At 47.2% G+C, this 19,601-nt stretch overlaps 6 protein-coding genes across 6 annotated transcripts; 2 read left to right on the top strand and 4 right to left on the bottom strand.

Annotated features, from left to right (window-relative positions):
• Positions 1-313: 313 nt before the first annotated feature.
• BKA67DRAFT_664947 (uncharacterized protein) lies at positions 314-661 on the top strand (the record flags this gene model as incomplete). The annotated part of the gene is made up of 1 exon (XM_046108473.1): positions 314-661. The coding sequence occupies one exon, from the start codon at positions 314-316 to the stop codon at positions 659-661; it is 348 nt and encodes a 115-aa protein (XP_045951621.1).
• Positions 662-2,095: 1,434 nt separating this feature from the next.
• Positions 2,096-2,713, bottom strand: BKA67DRAFT_542083 (uncharacterized protein; the record flags this gene model as incomplete). The annotated part of the gene is made up of 2 exons (XM_046101042.1): positions 2,096-2,511; positions 2,602-2,713. The coding sequence occupies 2 exons, from the start codon at positions 2,711-2,713 to the stop codon at positions 2,096-2,098; spliced, it is 528 nt and encodes a 175-aa protein (XP_045951620.1).
• A 1,333-nt stretch (positions 2,714-4,046) lies between these two features.
• Positions 4,047-4,286, bottom strand: BKA67DRAFT_487127 (trehalose-phosphatase; the record flags this gene model as incomplete). The annotated part of the gene is made up of 1 exon (XM_046096931.1): positions 4,047-4,286. A coding segment is annotated over one exon (240 nt), but the record flags the coding sequence as incomplete, so codon positions are not given.
• Positions 4,287-14,644: 10,358 nt separating this feature from the next.
• On the bottom strand, positions 14,645-16,093 carry BKA67DRAFT_527467 (alcohol acetyltransferase-domain-containing protein; the record flags this gene model as incomplete). The annotated part of the gene is made up of 1 exon (XM_046098860.1): positions 14,645-16,093. The coding sequence occupies one exon, from the start codon at positions 16,091-16,093 to the stop codon at positions 14,645-14,647; it is 1,449 nt and encodes a 482-aa protein (XP_045951618.1).
• Positions 16,094-16,166: 73 nt separating this feature from the next.
• Positions 16,167-17,001, top strand: BKA67DRAFT_586919 (uncharacterized protein). Its single transcript, XM_046104283.1, has one exon. The coding sequence runs from the start codon at positions 16,325-16,327 to the stop codon at positions 16,523-16,525; it is 201 nt and encodes a 66-aa protein (XP_045951617.1). The 5' UTR covers positions 16,167-16,324; the 3' UTR covers positions 16,526-17,001.
• A 930-nt stretch (positions 17,002-17,931) lies between these two features.
• Positions 17,932-19,512, bottom strand: BKA67DRAFT_128794 (uncharacterized protein). Its single transcript, XM_046094986.1, has 4 exons — positions 19,215-19,512; positions 19,031-19,138; positions 18,580-18,971; positions 17,932-18,521 (listed from the first exon to the last, which is right to left on the bottom strand). The coding sequence occupies exons 1-4, from the start codon at positions 19,419-19,421 to the stop codon at positions 18,101-18,103; spliced, it is 1,128 nt and encodes a 375-aa protein (XP_045951616.1). The 5' UTR covers positions 19,422-19,512; the 3' UTR covers positions 17,932-18,100.
• Positions 19,513-19,601: the final 89 nt, after the last annotated feature.

The following is a 19,601-nucleotide window of genomic DNA, read 5'->3' as shown; positions in this document are numbered from 1 at the left end:
ACGGCCTGGGGTTCTGCGAGGTCACAGCCGCGGGTTGGCAGACCGCCCACGTGAGTCCGTCCGCCTTCCCCAAACAGCGACGAGCGTGGTCAAGACCCGCGTCACCGCTGTTTTTTATGAATTTCGCAACAAGGCTGCGATTCCTGGTAGAATCATCCCCCGTACAAGTTGTTCCCCCCTGCGTTGCATTTCGTGTCCTCGAGTTCTGCGATGTCACAGCCATGGACTGGCAGACCGCCCACGCCAAGCAGTCAGCCTTCCACAGACGTCGATGGACATGTCGAGGGCCTATGTCGCTGGCGTTGGGGCCAGCATGTCGATCAAGATGGCGCTGACCCATCTACCGTGCGGAGACTGTGCCTACGCGTTGCCATGGCCGAGTCCTCGATCAATCACAGCGAAGACGGAGATGACACGAGAGGCTTTGCAGCCGTCGAAGCCGAGCTTTGGTGCTAATTATCCTGTGGGGCTTTTTCCTGTCCTTGTCGTCCATATCGTCCTCCGCCAAAACAAGCATGAACTGATCGTCTACAAGACTGGTCTCTCAGTGCAGGACCGAACCCTGGGTAGTGGCATGGCCGACCAGCCGACGTGCTCGATTTCAGAGCCGGCTGATGCCAAGCGACATGAGTCGGCAGTGTACAGACTGCCTCCATTGTGACGTCTGAAAAAGTCACTATGGTCATCGGTGGAGGTTTGAGGACCATGTCGAACACATCGCCGGCAGGATGGCGATAACCAGGTTGGTCCGGGGGTAACATAAGCGAGCGAGTGCTGGTGCCGAGGCATGAGGGCCATTAGAGCGAGCGTATCAGTCGGCAAGTGAGTTTTCTCGGTCTTGTTTAAGAATGTCAGCTTCCATATACCGGAACTTGTCTGCTCGAAACCAGGCTGCAACTGCCAGAAGCAGACGGCCGCGTTCGTGTTCGTCAATGTCAACGTTGTCTTTGGACACCGTGTTGTGGTGAGCGCGAGTGCTGGAAGTGCAGATACTGCTAAGCATGATTATATGACCCAAGTTTATCTAGCCTAGGCGCACCATACTTGGATCTCAAGACAGTCCCATCTGCCCTTCGAGCCGTGGAACGTCGAAAAGTCTTACTCGACTATCCATCAAGTTTATTTGAGTTGTATTGTGCAAGTCGGCCCAGCAGGCGACCTTCACGGGGCAGTGTCTCCCATTTAATACCATGTCGCCTCGCTATAGACGCTGGTGGACTATATCGGCAATGAGTCTAGTAACAACCTGCATTGTGACTAGTCGGTTCGTTAGAAAGTTGTTATTGTTTTTAGTGTTCTTTTTAGCCTATATGAGGAAATTGGTTAGTTTCTCATGCTGTAATGAGCCTTTCTACAAAAAGAAAGAACGATGTCAAAGCACCACCGATTTTCATGCATATTTCAGAGGAAAGTATGCTTTTTGACTTACAAATACTTAAGTATATGACATTCCAAGTCTTCTCGATGTAAATGAAGACAATGATAGCATTTGCTGGCTGTGCTGGGGAATATGAGCCGAAGAAGAAGCCCTCTACGTATTTGGAGAAGCCGGAACTTGGTGACCATGTGATAGCGGCCCCCATGTGAGGACGAGACGATGACCGGCGCCACTTTGTCAAATCTGTCTGGATGATTTGCTGTGTAGATTATGTGTCTGTCAACAAGCTTGGAGGGTGTGCCGTTGATGGTATGGTGTAGATCGTCCTTGAGTTCATAACTCCTACCTAGCATGGTTTAGTTCAAAGCCAGACCAAGTGGTAGTAATTGCCCACCAATGCTGTGCATCTGTTCCATGAGAATCTGATGAGGAGTGTTCCATATGCCACAGGTTTTTTACTCCTCTTCCCTTTTTTTCCCTTCCCTTTTTTTTACCTTCTTGTTTCTTTTCCTTTTTTCCGCTTTTCTTTTCCTTTTCCTTTTTTCCCCTTTTCTTTTCCTTTTCTTCTTCTTTTTCTATGTTTAATTTTTAAATTTATTGTTTTTTTCTTTTTTCTCCCCCTTTCCTCCTCTCTCACTTCTATCTCGGATCTGGCGCTTGACGTAAGGCACAGGGCATCGCCGCCAAGACTAAACTTGATTGGGTGTTTTTTTTTTCTCAAAATTGAATGCTCATCGCCAGCTGGAGGTCCATTTGGTGGGCACCCTGCCTCCCTTCGTCTTCTGACTTGGGAAGATGTTCGCCATAACGAACATGCCCCGTCGGCTCGGGGTGAAAAATGATATCGGCAAGCTTGAACTCTAGGGAATTTTCATGGCCAAGAGAAGGGTGCTCATTGCAATATTGCTCTGCCTTCCGCTTGTTCTCTTCGATGTTCACTAACACCACGCTTGTGGTGACGCGAGTGACACAGAAAACCACTACTGTCCAGGTATCCCGGAGGTGGCGACCACCATAGTTTAGCAAGTGTTCAGGACTATGGTGGCTACCAATACCCTTCATGACGACGTTGTGCTCGGGTTGAAGAAGCCTTCGCGGCTTCCACCTCCTCGCTTCCCTCAGTGCTTTGTTAGCTATACAAGTATAGCAGGGAGAGATAACTACTGCCACTACGACGCATCCACAAGGCAATGCTCCACGTGACGTCTTGAAGTCTTCCATACTGACATCATAACGATAACTAAAATCTGGATATTGACTGGAGTATTTTTTCGGCTGGGTAGTTGCGTGCGTCTCCAGGCATTGTAGCGAATGAGTGACGATGAAATTCTTCATGGTGAACTCTAGATGGAGAACAAGAGGCTGTCGCAATCTGAAATTAAAACTTCAGCTCAAGGTTGTTGAAACTCTGGGCACAAAACAACTAACCTTCTGTCATTCGAAGTTAAGCGTGTTTGGCATTCGAACCTTTGAGAATCTCTGCAGTAGTGTTCGTTGAGGTGTCAAGACCTACTGACGTAGTTGCGTGCTGGTGGACACTGGGATCATATGTAAACCAGGAGGCGCCGGTTTTCGAGACGAGGGCTACGAAACAGTCTATCATCGTCCTTGTCGAAGAGCAAGGATTATTTATCGGATTCTCTAGCCTCGCACTCCGACTTAGCGGCTGAGAAAACCCCTTGTGGGCGAGATTGTGTTATCGAGTTCAGTCACCGACCTAAACTCTTACTCGAAACCACATTGGTTGATGTGAAGAGAGTATCATCCAATCGGCGTCCAGATCATAGGATCCTTCATAGTGACTAATGAATCTGAGGCACAACAAACCTCGTGAGCTGGCATAGTGTTAGGCCAAAATTGTTGCAGTTGTTTAGAGAAGGAGAGAAGGTTGAAGCGGACTTACATGACAAATAGGCCTGGTTACCGGTAGGACCCCAGGACAACTGTGTAGAATATGTTGTGCAGGTGACACTAGTTGTATTCCGAACGAGGTAGCGGAAATGTCTTAGCAACCACTCAAAAACCCAGTGATCATTGACCGCCTATGACGGGAGGACACGAATCAACAGAACTATGCTTTTAGAAACGACTGGCGCATGCTGTCGAGTGGCCAAGTGTAGCACAAGCATAAATCAGAGAAACAAATTCCTTGATGGTTTCACCTAGATATATCTCTGGACCACGATGATCCACGTTGACATGGAAGTTTCTCTAGAGAAACATGCCATCGGTGAGAAATTCTGTAGAGAAGTATGCCGACAAAGGCAAAGCCCAGAGAACCCGGCAAAAATCAGATGGAACTCCCCAGCATGAGTCTAGAGCGCTGAACAGCGTTTCTGCACCAGAAACTCCCATTGCATGCGGCTGCCACAGTGAGCGCTAAATCGTCGTGCGTGAAGTTTCCGTGCTTGTCTTGGGTGTTTTTCAATTTTCCTGTTGCATTTTACAAATAATGCTCCCTGTGGAGTTGTATCGACGAGCCATTTACAGTGAATATAAAGGTCTAATTTTGAACACCCTTGAGTCTGGACTCAAATGACTCCTAATCTCAGGGGTCAAAGTCCGTAGCCCAACTTATGTATTCATTGCAGTGTCAACCGCACATCCCCATAGCTCAACAACGGCAAGAGGGAATCCTCCAATTCGGGTAGAGGCTCAGAAGGGGGTGTCTCATGAAGCTTCCATGCTCGGCACTGAAGCCCAGCTCGGAAATGTGACGCGAGTGTTGCTGTAAGAACTCCTCGTCACGATCAGAAATGATCCAAACAGCATTGCGGTGGTCAACCGCCAAAGACTTCAGAGTCTGGATGACGGGCTCTGATGGGATGGCTGCAATAGGTTCCCCAACAAAAAGGGTAGGCGTTCCATCATAGTCGAATATGAACAAGCGCTTGTTGGCAACTCGGTATTACTGCAATATTGTGATGCGGTATGCACTCGTATCAGCACATCATATTGGGGATTCGATCGGCAGGGCTGTCTTGGAAACCTTTGATGCACCTCATTCAGTCCCATTCAAACTAACAACAAGCTGTTGGACTGTCAAGTCCAGATGCCTGAACTGGAAACATGCAAGTGACGGGAAGTTTCAAAGAGAATTAGTTTAAACCCTCTCAGTTGGCGAAAACGATGCAGAAGCGCACCGCGGTGTAAGTGACGATGACTCAATCGAGTTCCATAATTATTGTCTCCTTCGGATCCGTATCCGTTAATTGAAATTCGTGTATCGTGTTATCGATATGATAAATACCATCCTGGCGGGCTTTGAAACAGAGCAAATAATCGCATAGTGCACCGCTGGTTAAACTTTGTGATAATTTCCACCCTGGTGGCTCTGAAATATGGCAATGAATCGCCGAGTGCACTGCGGGTGTGAGTCCACATGGCGGTGTCAAGGTTCCTGATGAGAACTCCTGGAACAAGGTCCCCACACTTTCCCGTGGTGTTGCGAAGTCATCGTAATGGAACCCTTTGTACTGGCCGCCAAAGCATATCATTAGTTTCGGAGGCGTGCCGTTCTGGATATCCAGAGAAGTTTTCTTTTCGGACTTTAGGAGATGCCTTGTTGAGGCTCAGAGGCCGTGGGGGAGATGGCATTGCGGCAATTGCTCGACCCCCTCCAAGTCGACGATTGCCAATTCAGAATGGATGCATGCGATAAGTTCGTGGGTGCGGTGATACCTCCCACATATTGCAGTTGGACACGAATAGAATCCAGCCTCGTATCTTAGTGAGAGATACTCCTTCTAGCTTGAAGTGTCAGTTGGTACTTCGGGTAATGTAATTTGAACACGCGTGGGATTAAATCCTTTGCAGACGACTGAGCTATGCCAAATGTTGCCATAAGGCACTACTTGCCGACGATGTTCTCGCATCGTTTCAGACTCTATCGAAGAGCTTCAGACTTCACAGTCATCACTAGGTGTCAGATTCTGTCCTCGGTTATCTGAGGCTCTCTGACGTAGCCAGCGCCAAGACCGCCTCTTTCTTGGCTGCTTGCCACGGTGAGGCAGCTGGTGATGGCGCCGGATTGCTATCCTAGCCTTTGGGATGACTGAAGGTCTCGATTCTTCATCCGGAAGCGACTACTTGGTCTCAATGTTGATCGAGCGAAGAGGTGGGAGAGACAAAAAGACTGGTCCATCAAGATCAGTTTGGAAAGGAAAGAAAGGCGACATAGAGTCAAGTGAGCTCCAAGACAACAGAACCAGAAGCCTGGTGCCAGTGATAGAGGCCATGGTCGTTGTTGGTGAGCATTTGAATTCCCTTGTTCAGTACGTTGGTCTTGAGAACTGGAGGCGAACTGATATGAGCAAATGCTGGTAAAGAGGTCTCTTCTACTTCGTAGCTCCAAGAACCGTCGGGGCCCACTGTTGATCGTTGAAAGTCCCGGCGTGCGCCAGATTTTCCAATGAGCCCGCCTTAGCAGCGCCTATTCATGAGATTCCAATACTAGCACCAGTCCGAGCCACAATGATGGGCGACGGCCGGGGTGAGATTGGTGGTCACTTTTGCCGGTCATACGAACGACGACGTAACCGAGGCGGGATTTGATGGTCTAGCTCTCGAGTTGGCAGTCCTTAGGCAAATACGTCCACAAAGCTGAACCTTCCGCTATCAGGCGAACCATCGCCATCAGTATTAGAGCGTCTCAGATATCGCCTGGAAAGGATTCCTGAGGTAGTTGATGTTTTTGAGTTTGTGGCCATGGGTCGATAGCCGAAATGGCAAAGATGACCAAGACACATGAGAGGTTATCTTGGTGTAACTCTGCAACACAAGTCGGTCGGGGGGGTGAGGTGCAAACTATTGGGGCCGAATAGGGGTGGGTCATACTCAGATGCAGCTATTGTCTGAGTGTTCTACTGTGACGAAACGACAACGACCAGATCAACCGGATTGCCGACTTCGGATGAATGGCAATATATCTTGGGGCTAAACAGTCAGTCTTGATTGCATGGTATCTGTGGAATGTCATGCTTACCGGGAGCATTTGAGCTGGCTCGATGCTGTAAATGTGCTCAGGTTCATCTCTACCATTGACGTTGCCGTGTCATAGGACTGACTATGATAATGGTATATATCGGGCTGGAACTTGACACGGCCGCAAGCAAAGACAGCGATGATCTCAATGAGCAAGTTGAGAACTGTCATCCAATCTTCAGCCAGAGGTTTGGGGTCGACTGTATCAAACCTGCAGAACTCTTCAGAAGAAAAGACTGAAAGTCCAATACCTAGTATGAAATCGACGCAAAAATGTGCTCGGGATAACCTCATGAGTGGTAATGGAGCGTACCAGGTCGATGCGCATCAAGATGCTCGAACACTCAATTGGAGACTCTGCTGCGACAGACTCGAATTGGAATTGCCACCCCAATAGATTGCTGATCAGAAAGGGTTTTCGTGGAGGGGATCCTAGTCATGCGCTGCTTTGGTCGCACGCGCCACCATATTATCATATGGTAGAAGGGGAACCAGGAACGGAGGGTTGAAGAAGTTCATTCCCACAACGAAGATATCCCATACTGTGAGACGTAATTTCCTCGTCGATCTTGCAAGTTTGCCATTCTTGGTTCTGTTGTTCTTTATCATCGAGAACTGCGGATCTCCAAGAGCCTAAGATTCGTCACTGTCACGAGCTTTTAGACCAGCCAAATCCAACATACCGAGATTGCTTATTTATTGCAACGGCAGCTTGACTTGGTTGTTTGTTTGGCTGATACCAGGGATTGCAAGCCCCAGCATAGTCACAGTTGTCCTTCTCTGCCAGTTTGCGTCTAGCTTTGAGGACTGATCTCACTATGACTGAGTGCGGGATGTGTGGAGAAGCGTCCCTTAGAGTGAAGGAATTTGGTTGTGGGTGTTGCGGTGGAAGAAATATCATGGTCGGATGCTGGTGGCTAGATGGTTCAAGATCTTCTCGCAAATTGACCAGGTCATGCAAGCATCCGCAAGCATCAGGCCCATGTGGTCCGCCTCTATCAAGTTCCCTTGGTTGTCAACCAGAACGAAACTTGTATGAATGTGAGGCTACTGAGAAGAAAGACCAAACGGGGTAGTGAATGTTTTGCTGTACCATTAAACCCGAGACAAAGTTGAGTAGAAAGTTAAGACAAGACAAGCCCGTCTTACCAGTACCTATCGCCTCTTAAGAAAGAAGGCAAGTAAGGACAGTAAATGTCTTGCCTGTACTGGCCGGTTTAATAACAACTGAGCGAGAAGAGTAGATCAGACAGTGAATGTCTGGCCTGTGTTGACAAACTGGGTGTTGGCTTGAGCTAAACTCTGTATACTCTTTGACTAGTACTTGCTTCCATTAATCATGCTGGCAATGGTATTCAGCAGCTGAGAGCCCGAGGTTTCTTTTCTTCTTCTTGTAATTCTCGTTTCTTTTCCTTTCTGGACGGGGAAATAGAGTGGCGGCATATTTGAATAGTAGATTTGGTGATAGTAAATGGTTGAGGTCCTTCTCGAAAGGATTAATGTGCTCGGGAGAATGCTGTCGCCTCTAAAGTAGCTGCTGAAAGTTAGCTTGGAACTGGCGACCCAGTACATGAATGATGCTTACCATATTTATTAGGCTTCAGCACAGCCTTGGATGCAGCTGGTTGGATATTCACTTGATAGATTGAGAGCATCACACAAGATAGAAGTTGTAATTTTATGCTCTTGGACGTCTCTTGGTAGGTGAACCCCGCGACTCGGTCGTCAAGTAAAGAGTCATGCTCCATCTAGTCTGTATGCAGAGCATTGTGATTTTTTCGGTGGGGCGTTGTATGATAGTACCAAAACTTTCTGCCAAACTAAATAATATTGTCATTTGAATTTTTCTCTTCCAACATCTTCTGGAAGCAATCTACAGGTGCGACAGTCAGGTAAACCATCAACAGTGGCGATGGACCGGAGGAGACTGAACAACCACCGCATGATATAAGAGAAATGATGCTCCAGAACATGAGAGACTTGATGAGATTAGAGGCCTTGTGAAAGCAGTGCAACCAAATTCCTCGCGATATTGTCTCAATTGTGGTTCACATGACACCTGAACTCGGGTGCTTGAAAATCTCTATCGGGCCCTTCGACAGATTTATGTTGCCATTGTAGAGCTAAATATGTCATATATTGACTGAAAATATGCTTACTGATTTGATGTGCCAAAGAAGTTGGGACAACGAAGTGTGATGGAGGTACAACCGAAACCATTTAAGCTTAAGCATATTAGGAGTAGAGAAGATGGTAAGTCGACCGAGGAACGTTTATAAAAATGTAGTTTAATGTTTGGAGTTCTACAGGGAATTCAATATGGTTGAAAGAAAAGTTTGCTGAGATCTGCTCTAGAGAGAAGATACCAAAAAGGGCAAGTATTTGGGTGTAGACTTACAAATCCCCAGAGGTCTATAGCGACAAGTAGGCAGTATATCCTCCATCGAAACGGTTAAGGAAGTATTCATCGCTCTTTGAATGTCAAAGAAAATTGAATTTTGTTTCAATTAACCTCAGAATAGATTGTATTGATAATTCAAATGATGTTGGTAGGATGACGGTATTGTGTTGTCGCGGTCAGGAACTAGATTATTGTGTTCAATAGGTCGTCGGGAACTAGCCAAGATTCCAGCGACGAACGGCAGCAACTTCGAACAAGTTTTGCTAGTATTGTCCGTGGTGACCGGAGATTCTCACGAGGAGATTAGCGAGAATGCAACGCTTCTTCATTCTGTTGTTGACCAAAGTTATTAGTATAGGTGATTGGTATAGGGCATGGGGGGTTTTGGGTCTTGATGTGTTTTGGTCATTTTCGTCAATTCGGTTGTTGTTCCTCTTCTTGTGACATTTTGGTTATGTTAGAAAATGCATTGAAAAGTTTGTAACAATGTGAAGCTGAAGAGCTCCATACCATCAGGCATGTATCGTCCGAACGTGTTTTTCCATGCTAGCCATGGTAAAGAGCTACGTTGGGTGTTTGTGTTTGGAACTATGCCATCTCTCCAGGTGCAGAATTTTTGCTTGCAGGAAAGTCGGTACGACTTCCAAAGGGAAAAGAAGCTTTTGCCAGAAGCTGTTTCTGGGACGTTTGGCATCGAAATGACATCTGCAGTTTTGTTAATCGTCTGAGGTATTGCGTGTAGCAAAGGGGAATGGCTGGAACCTAACCTTCGTGAGATACCACAGCATTCTGACAAAATGGTGTAATGTCAGTGCCAAGCTTAAGGTTGTCTCCCAGATATAGCTTTTTACCATACTGATCTTTTGATGATAGGTAGAGCAAGATTGACCTCATCATTTTAGGTTATTGTCCTCAAAAAATATCAATGCAGATCATAAAAGATGTGATTGCTGATGACTTGTCTGGTTGAAAAAAAAAAAAGGGTTTACAGACTGACGATATGAGCGCAAGGAGTATTGGTGCAAGGTAAGTATTCTAGGATAGATGGGTTGAACGTAGTCGCGAATAGGTGAACTGGAGGAAGGGTTTGAGTGTAAAGAGTTGTAGTACAAAATAAATATCCTAGGATGGATAAACTGAAACAGTTGTGGAGTAGGTAAATCCGAGAAGTGACTCATGCTTAATCATTGTTTGAATATTCTCCACAGCTCCGTTAAATGAGGTTTCTTGACTGAGGTGTCTTGGAGCTTGATGCCACCGACGATTTGTCTGAAGAGGGGTTATTCTTGGGATGACGACTCTGTCGGTAGTGTAGATACATTCTGTAAATATGAGAGGATTTAATAAGGGAATCTAGTGGGCAGTCTATGAAGTTTAATGGGATGATGAAGCAGCTCGCCACACTCTTCTTGAAGAGCTGATGTAGAACTAGTGGCATACTTGCCAGTTATCTGTGGCCATAGTAGAGTGTTCAAGTGGTGGATGAAATTAGAAGAGGGATGGGTGGGTATTTGAAGTTCGATGACTGGAAGGTAACTGAGTGTAGTGACTTTTGACAACTTCGTCCAAAAAAGATATTGAGAGAATGGGATTTGGGGGGGATCGTTTTCTTGGTTCTTCAGTGAACGGCTTGTTCGAACTAACCTAGAGTCAGCCTCTATCTTGTGCTGTCGGGCCTTTGATAAGATGGTGGATGAGCTAGCGAGTGAGAATCATTAGGGCAACTTGACGTCTGTTTTGGAGACATAATGGTGAAAATGATGACGATGACGATGATGATGGTACGGAGTTGAAGATTCTGTGCTCCTAAGTGTGCAAATAAAATCACGGGAGTGCGACAATGACGTCAAAGTTTGGTGTTGGAAGTACCTGCCAAAGAGAAATATGGAAGTTTTTATTCCATTGTACAGTGAAAATATTTATGTTCCTGACTCTCTGTGTGTTTGTGACTGCTTTCTTGTGATAATTTCCTTTGAAGTGTAAGTTGTTTGGGAAGGTAGGCGAACTGGTAACGTAGTTTGTCGTCTTGATGGTGTGTGAACAGAGAGTCTAATACTGCCCTCGGGACATCGCGAGAAGACGGCGGAGCAACAGATCACGATCTGTGAAGTCAAAGTCGATTTTTCCATCATGCTTCGGTGCTCTGAGAAAGCATGGTTAGCTCAACTTATTATGTTCATGCTGCTTGAATAGTGGGCATACCTGAACGGAAGATGTTTGACCTGTTGATTGTGCCAGCAAGAAGATGGTGATGATGAAGTCTGTGTGGTAAGTCCATCTTGAGTGCCATTTGATTACAGAAGGGCCTTCTTGATGGGTGCATAAAAGTGAAAGATGTTTAGCATCTCGCCGGTCCGAGTAGTTACTTGGCCAGGAAGTTGCTTGAATTGATGATTGTGCTCTTCGAATAGCTTATTTATATGAAGACGAAGTTTTAGCACATCAATATCAATTTGACGCCCCTCTTTGTTGATGTCAATCTACTCTTGTGTATTTGAGCATTTGTTTTTGCTTCAAGAACCAATGTGGGGGTGCCATCTTGGGGTCGTCGTCGTTTAGAGCTTTGGAAAGCTGATGTGAAGTTGGCTTGATTAGAATCATGGTAATAACGTCAGGAAGAATGCTGTAGAACAAGAGTGATTTCAATGGAGCTTTGATCGTCAAACGTAGCCTATTTTGACGTGAAATAGGCCATCACGGCCATGGCTGACCGCTGTGATTCTTTCTATCAGCATTCTTGTTGGCGTGGTTAGCTTTGGTCTTGTCTTGAAACGGAGAATGGGTGAAGCAAGATAGAAAATATTAATAGAAGTCCGAAAGCCCGCACAGAAGTACATTCCGGTATTTAATGGAAGGTGTCGGAATTCTCAAACGTTGAAAGTAGTGAGGATAATAGTGTGGTAGTCTCAAAAGAAGCACCGGAGAAAACACCCATAGGCAACGATCGCGATATAGGTAGACGAATTCGTGAATGCCTCACCTTCTATTGTCTTGACTTTGGAGCTGTGAATGGAAATTAATGCCAATTGTTACACAAAACAACTATTTTGACAGTAACTTCGGCGACATGGTAGAATATGGGCACACATGAGTATGAGTTCGGCGATAGGGGTAATTCACACAAGAGCTCGCCGAAAGGGGTTAGTCAAGTAGTAACTCGGCGATAGGTGTAGAGCAAGTAGGAGCTCACCAAAAAGGGTAAGCAAAGCAGAAACTCGGCGATAGGGTTAGGTCATGGGCTACAGTCATTGCTGCATCGCCCAATAGAAAACATGGTAGGTAGCAACAACTGTCTACATGGAACTGTCTAACAAATTTTATTATAGTGACTGTTTTCATCATAATTTCGATTCGATCGGTACGGCCACCAGAATGTGTGTACGCATATCATCAATGAGAAGGTAGACACAGAGTAGAGGAGCGAGCTATAGTGCTGCACACTGTGTTTGTACATTTACTGAAGTGTTGGAGTTCCAATTAATCATTAATCACCATTAGTTTCAAAACAGAGCGAAGATCAATGAGTTCACAAGAGTCATTGAAACTTCAGCTCATTTTTAATACCTCATTTGGTTTGCTTTATAGGGGCGGTGATATCCAGAGATATGGTCGGTCATAGTATGCGTATACCTATAGGAGAATGATCGGGTATCTCAGATACTACAGCACGCTTGACCACACCTGACTTATCGCAAAATTGTAATTGTGGAAGCACCCTTAAGTATCATGGGAGTTAAGGGCTCGATGCCATGAGTTATGAGCAAGAGATCTGCAGAACCGGAAACACCTCTGTAAACTTGTGTTGTGCGGCTCTGCTTGTAGAATACAATTGGAAGAAGTCCGGATCCGAATCTTTAGTAATCAAAAGCAGCCTCACTTCCGATTCTTGGCTTGAAGCCTGCGCTATCAGTCACCAACCGATCTGTGGTGGAACACGAATTACCGCTGATACAATTATAGAGCATGGGGTTCTAGTAGATTGGAAGGCTGTAGGCATCTAAATGTTCTACGACGTTCTCACTGGTCGATCGTCTGATAGAACGAACGCTCGGCGATCAACAGCGTCGGAAGAAAGCTTCTCATGCGTCCTCAAGGCGACACAACGAAACGTTTTACTATGTACTATGCATAATGCTGTCTCACGGACGGCAGGAAGAGGCGACACATTGCTACTTCTAGTGAGCTGTGGCCGATAGGCCACATTGCGAAGGACAGAAAAAGAATCGAGTCTCGTTGCTGCCGAGGCGGCCGCTGGATGATGACCGAGACACGACTAAACATGCCGCATCGACCAAACGCTCCATTGGGCAGGCCAATACTTCTGTCTCGTCGCGTGGGCGAATAACAGCTCCCTACGCGAGGGCGGGATCAAATATTGGTGAGAATATATACATCTCCAAGCGATGAACGATCCTTGCCAGGCTAAAGACAGTTGGGGGCCAAGCCCCACAAGTAGCGGAGTGCCGTTTGCGACAATTTTGAGCTGATAAACACCAAGGCGAACCAATCCGGGCCAAAGGCAGCTGGATATCCACGCCTCAAAGTATCTATACCTACTTGAGATCACGCTACAGTCAGGCGCAGGGGTATCCGCATGCGTAGCCAAGACATGCGCCAAGGCCGCTGCTTCGCGATAGGGCTACTTGAAGAAGGATCAAGCGTGCATTTATACGGACACACCACAACTAACTATCGCCTTGCCTCTGCGGGCCCAAAAACTTGCTCAATCAGCAGGCATCTGCATCTGCCGGTGCAACGGTTTGTCGGCGCCACAGATTCGTGTAGCGGTCCTATGGCAGGTTGGCAGGCTGACAGTCTCATGGTTGATTCACCACACCACATAAGCGCTTATCTCGGTTAAAAAGACAGCAAAATATGCGTGACCCCATCTTACCGCGTCAGCTTCGGCCGCAGAACAGTGGAACTAATATGCATGAGCGTGGTATTGCGCGATCCTTCAGAAATCTACTACGTACATATGTAACCCTGCAGGCTCTCAGTGCGCAAGACATGGCCTGCCCATGATATGATAGATGCATTATCATCAGATCAGGGGCTTAAGAGAAAACAATGGCAAAATGGTGTCACCCAATCACCCACTCTTCGTGTAGCGATCTGGACCCATTCAGCCATTTGACTGATATGCCTGGACTCAACTTTCGCCGATCAGAATTACTGCGACTCCACAGTAAGAAACGATCAAAGCCATCCATGTGCAATTGTAGGCTTGGAGCAATGGGACGCGATGATTCACGGAAGTCTCTGGCCTGGAAAGTAAGTACGGTAGGTAGAGAGAAGAGAAGGCTGTGGCTGTCTGTTGATGTGCTGGGGAAGTTGAAGTGTACGCTTTAACGTTGCTTAGCGTTGAGAGGCAAGCGCTGTAACGGCTGCTCCAGAGTCTCTCCCCTTGGGGCATGTAAGCAAGCTGCTGGACGAGGGCACAAAGCTTACTGCTCCTTCCGATTCCACTCTCAAGGTATATCGTACTGTTGACACTCATTCCAGCAATTCAAAGCCGTAGGATTTACCGCAATGCCAGTTCTGATTCGTTTCCAGATGCCCACGCCAAGAAGTGTAGCCCTGGGCGCGCATGCATGCATTGGAACCAACGGGCCGGAACACCAATGAAGCGAAGGCCGCTTTTTGTCGATGCAACTTTCACCTCAAGGATACCGTGTCCAATCCACAAGAGCCATGGAAATGGATGACGCGCTGACTGTCCGTTCTTAGCCCATGACATCATGACGCCCGAAAGAAGGTGGAAATCAAGGTCAATGAGCTATAGCCTTTGATGAAATCTCAAAGGCTGCCTATTAGCATTACTATCTAATTGTTGAACAAGTGGAACAAGAATGAAGGCGTATGAAGCTGCAAGATTCTGACTAAGACACGATTTGCTTCAGCCATCTTTCCAGGTCGCTCAGCAAACGTTCCCCCAGGCTTGCATCAACCACACAGTCCTGCCAGCTGCACGTAACACACATCTGACTATCTTTGACTGTCATGATCGAGACTGACAATGCAGCGGAAGGCACCTCAGCGCTCAAGACTAGCTCTGCTCGGCGTATTGACCAGCTTTGTTCTTGTTCCCGTGCCACTTCAATAGCTCCGTCGAGGACGCCAAGATTCGTGACAAGCCATGATAAGTATCTCGGCTTGTGTGCCTCGCTTTCCTGCTGGGGTCGCCAGTCCGAGACAAACCTCATAATACCTATCATGTCGTTTTTGTTGGCCGAGTCTAATCTGGCTTGAATCTCTTTCCGGACACGAGACGACACAGACCAGACAATGTCCACGACATCAGCAGGCAGGCTTGCTTCCAAGGCCCCGGACGGCATTTTATCTCGGATTGAGGCGACCAATTCGGCGTCGAATTCATGATCTAGGACAGAAACATAATTACACATCGACTCTTTTGGTTTTAGATGAGGGTATTTCGGAGCGTTCGACGGTAAGAAGTGCCGCAAATCGTACGGAGTTCTGCTTGCAAACCCCTTCATACCCTCAAGCGCGGATGTGAGCGAAACCAGAACGAGACCGTGTAGAAGGCCTGTAAGTGTAGTTTGATGCTGGTGACACGCGCTTACTACTTTTGTAAGAACGTCATTGTCGACCGTGAAAGTGTGAAATCTGGTCGCAAAAGGGGTGACCTGTACTGGGGCCCACGTCGCGTGTGTGTTACTCGGTCCAAAGATCGACAAGGGCTTCAACTCTTTCCAGAGGGCTTTCACCAGGAACACTGGTGTCATAGGCCACCAGATTAAGACTTCGGGCGGCGGCGGAAGCAGCTGAGAAGAATCGGGAAGGTTTAGAACCCAATTGTCCGAGCCCTGCTGAGTCTCGAGTACAGATTCTTTGTTTTGGCTCGAGTTTTCATTTAAAATCTGAAGCAACTGATGGTGGAATATCTTGCCGCTCATCCCATCGTGATGTGGATGGTTCCAAACGTATAACACCTCTAAGTTTTGGGCCGCAATATCATGCAATATAATTACCCTCCAGCCAGGCTGACTTGAGAGATGACTGTACCTGGCATCGAGCTGAGATTGCATCAACTTCAGGTACTGCTGCTCGAGATTGCTCGAGCTCTCCAATGTGATCCATTTAACGTGGTTACGAAAGTCAAGTCGATCAAGGCGAACAAACTCTGGATTCTTGGAGTTCTCGCCTATAATACCGGTTTGTAGATGTGGTTGGGCGAGGACTACTTGTGCGATTGCGTTGTAGAAAACGCCCTTGAGTGTCTCGAGGGATTCCAGACGCGTGAGACTTGCCGGCAAGTTGTAGCGGCAGGCTACAATAGTGCCTCGATACTGATCAAGTGTATGCATCGCTAGCTGGTAAGCCTCACTGCGTTCCATTAGACGGCACATCTAATGATTGGGAGCAGATATCTAGACTTACTGGCAGCCGAGGCCGCGTATCTTCTTGGGAGCCGCATCACCGTTGGTGGCACTTGCATTCTGAAGATGGTCGGCCATGGCAGAGGATGTGGCATGAATAAGGACCAAAATAACAAACTCTGGTTCGTGGTGACACCCTAAGCCTCGAGAGAATTTGCGATGACCTCACAAAGGTGGAAGTTGCATCCGTCATGTAGAGCACTAGCTGCTCACATGAGAATCGAACGTGTAGGTGAGAGTTTGAGGCAAGTGTACAAGGAAGCTCCAGAGCTCCAGAGCCCTAGAGTCCCCCGGGTCCTATCAAACGAACCTAGCCGCACGGACCATCTATGGTTAGTCTGTAGCTACGTGGAGTTTTAAGGTACAAATCTCCTTCCTCCTTGCAGTGTTCTAATGTTTGCCTGCCTCAAGGCCTGCTTCTAGAGAAGGGAGTCAATTGTATCTGCAACAGCCTCAGTGCCGGCGTAGCAAGACCTTGTCAGGGGCGGTAAAACATACCTGGCAGCCAAGCGAGCCAAGGCAAGGTACGGGTCCGTACTGGTACCTAGTCAAAGAGGTGGAGTGGATCGTTTCCGAAAACGAAAAGCCCTAACCGTAGCCGTTGGCCGGTATCTGCCGGCGAATGGCTGGGGGCTTTCCAGCTTTGAGACACCTGAGCAAGAAGCCTGAAATTACTTACATGACGTTCAGAAGTGCTGCCGGGGAGGCGCACAAAAGTCCTCGAGTCCCACGATCTTCAGCTTGGTGCGTGCTGGCTACATGTGAATGTCATAATAAGATTAGCCTCTAGCTCCATGGACGAGCAACGGCCCGTCGGGCCACATTCCAAATTAATGTTAGTTGTGTTAGGTCCCGATGGTGGACACTATTATTGGTACATTTTCCCTCCCATTGCCCAGCAGCCAGCAGCTAGCAGCCTAGCAGCCACGGCGATACATAACATGCCTCTAATAGCGTGCTACATAATACATACAGCACACAACCACTATACCGTAGGTGGGAAAACATCACAACGATCAGTGGGGTGATTATACCTTCCTACCTTCCCCTCGCACAAGCAATAAAATGTGATGACTAGTTCCTTTTTCCTCTAGTGCTTACATGAGGGTGGCAACTATTGACTCCGCCGCTCGGCATTGTCTCGAAGCCGTTGTGCTAGACTGTTAGGTGATGGTTACAGGAGGACGTGGCATGTACTAGACAGAGGCTAGTCATACGTTCATGTACGGCACTTCTGTGTAGATCCACGGCAAACAGCATTCATGAGTGTTTTTAAGTTTAAGGCTGAAGAACTTCGATGCAATACAGCATATTCCAGGTTGCATGGCTGTGATCTCAGAACTCCAGGTCACACACGTCGGCACTGCAAAAGAATCAGTTCTATTTCTTTTCCAGCCACGCCCAGCCTAGTTAGCCTCCTTGTGAGGAAACTTGTTCTCAAATTAACAATGCCCAGCGAGTGGCGCTGTTGGCAAAAGATCGAAACATCGAACTGGCTGTGGAAAACGGCAACCCACAGATGGGTAGGGGGGCCCCCAGTATGGATCCGCTTGCAATGCATCACCAAACGGAACCCAAAGTGCATTGCACATGATTAGCTGCAGATTTCCTTTTAGGGACAATTTCTCATGGGAATTGCACTCATAATCCTAGTCTGTTCCGCAGCCGCACGCTTTTTCCTGCGCGGGTAACATGTCCAGGTAGGTAAAGTTTACATTCCATAAACTTGTCCCCTCTTTTAGCCAGGTATACGGAGTAGAGACCATCTTCACCATCACTTTTTAGCTGTTCCATATCCCAAGTGGACCGATAGAACGTGCAAATGCGTTGGTTTGATTGACACAGAAACAAACCCTACAACGTTTCATAGCGTGATTGAGCTTGGGCATGATAATTCACCAACTTTTGCTTGGCCCTTGCAACAGACTAAGTTGCTCAAACAGTCTGCTGTTTGCTAGGTTGATCACCGGCCAATTCTACACGTAGATGAGTAACATCATTGTTGGCGCCATCAACGCTGCTCATCGAAACCAAGTCATGGGTATCGAGGTCAGTGATTTCCCAAAGACCGCGACGTCGGGATGTCGGCTTGTAGAATTGTCGTGGGGGAGCTGCGGGCGATTCACCACTTGGTTGACTCCCACGCGATGTCAACGAGCGGAAGAACGAAACGATTGAATCCGACTTGGGTATAGTCTTGACAACCCTAGGGATAGCAGGAATACCCATGATGAGGAATCCAGTGGTTATTTCCCATATGGTCCAAATGGCGACGCCAGACATTTGATAAGTTACATCCTCGGATGACAACAACTTGACGAAATATACTGTACGAACCACACCGAAAACCCAAGCACTTGGCGCGCGAAAATGTCAGTATAATATTTGGAGATACTGGGAGATCATGTACGAACCCGACTCCAATGACGAAGAGTAGCGACAAGCCCCATTTCCTGCTTGCTGACAGCTGGAGTTTCCAGATGATCCACTGCGGCATAGCCAGGATAGTGGTGTCGGATATGAAGTTGAGAACGCTCGTGGCAATGTTTTGGGCCTCAACGTCAACTGGGCAATGAACCGGTTCAAACCAAGGATCCCAAATCGCTTGGCGCGGCCAGCAACGAAAGATCTCGGTCAATGTCGTAATGATATAGAAGACCACGTTGGTCCAGATCAAAATTTGGAGTATCCACCAAATATGATTCCTTTGATCTCTCGGGACGAAGACGCGAAGCCAATTGACGAGGATAGCAACTTTTATACACATTGCGCATGGGCCGTAGAATACCGCGCCGAGGTGAATGTTCTTAGCAGAGTATATGTAAGCCTCCAAACGATAAATACAGCATAGTGAACGGTACTCACATATAAAAAATGTGGCAGAAACCCATTCTGGATGTTCCATTGATGCGTCCACATTCCCGGATAGATTGTGAGGTCGTATGTGATGTATTGATTTCCCGCGAAGACACCCTGGAAAAATGTTCAGCTCACAACTACTATTCCTTGCTTCGGCGTACGGATTATTGCGCCCAAAGAAAGTGCCTACCAATGCTGCGACCATCAAGAAATCCTCGATCACAAATTTCTTCGCGATGGCACTGCTAACCAAACGTGCTACCACTGCGAGAGTTGAGATGAGAGAACTCGCAATGATGATGCCATATCCAACTGCGTGATCGCCACCCGTGTCAATAAAGTTGGGTGTCACTCCAGGTGGCGGATCCAGTGCGGGTTCCTCCATAAGACTGCTCATGTTCACCACTCGTCCTGCAATTGATTTCGCGATTTTAATGTTGAGTATCCCATACGGTTTGGAGAACCAAGAGCCAGCATTCAAGGATGTGACTAGAAGTGATACACGAGTCGCCAAATGCAAAGTAAGTGAAACGTGGAAGATAGGCGGTATGTATGTAATGTATTACACAGGTGAGAT

This window comes from Truncatella angustata (assembly GCF_020726525.1).
Source record: "Truncatella angustata strain MPI-SDFR-AT-0073 chromosome Unknown BKA67scaffold_12, whole genome shotgun sequence".
In the NCBI taxonomy this organism is placed as follows: domain Eukaryota; kingdom Fungi; phylum Ascomycota; class Sordariomycetes; order Amphisphaeriales; family Sporocadaceae; genus Truncatella; species Truncatella angustata.
Note: the sequence above shows the minus strand (reverse complement) of the source record. Positions and strands in the feature narration are given on the sequence as shown.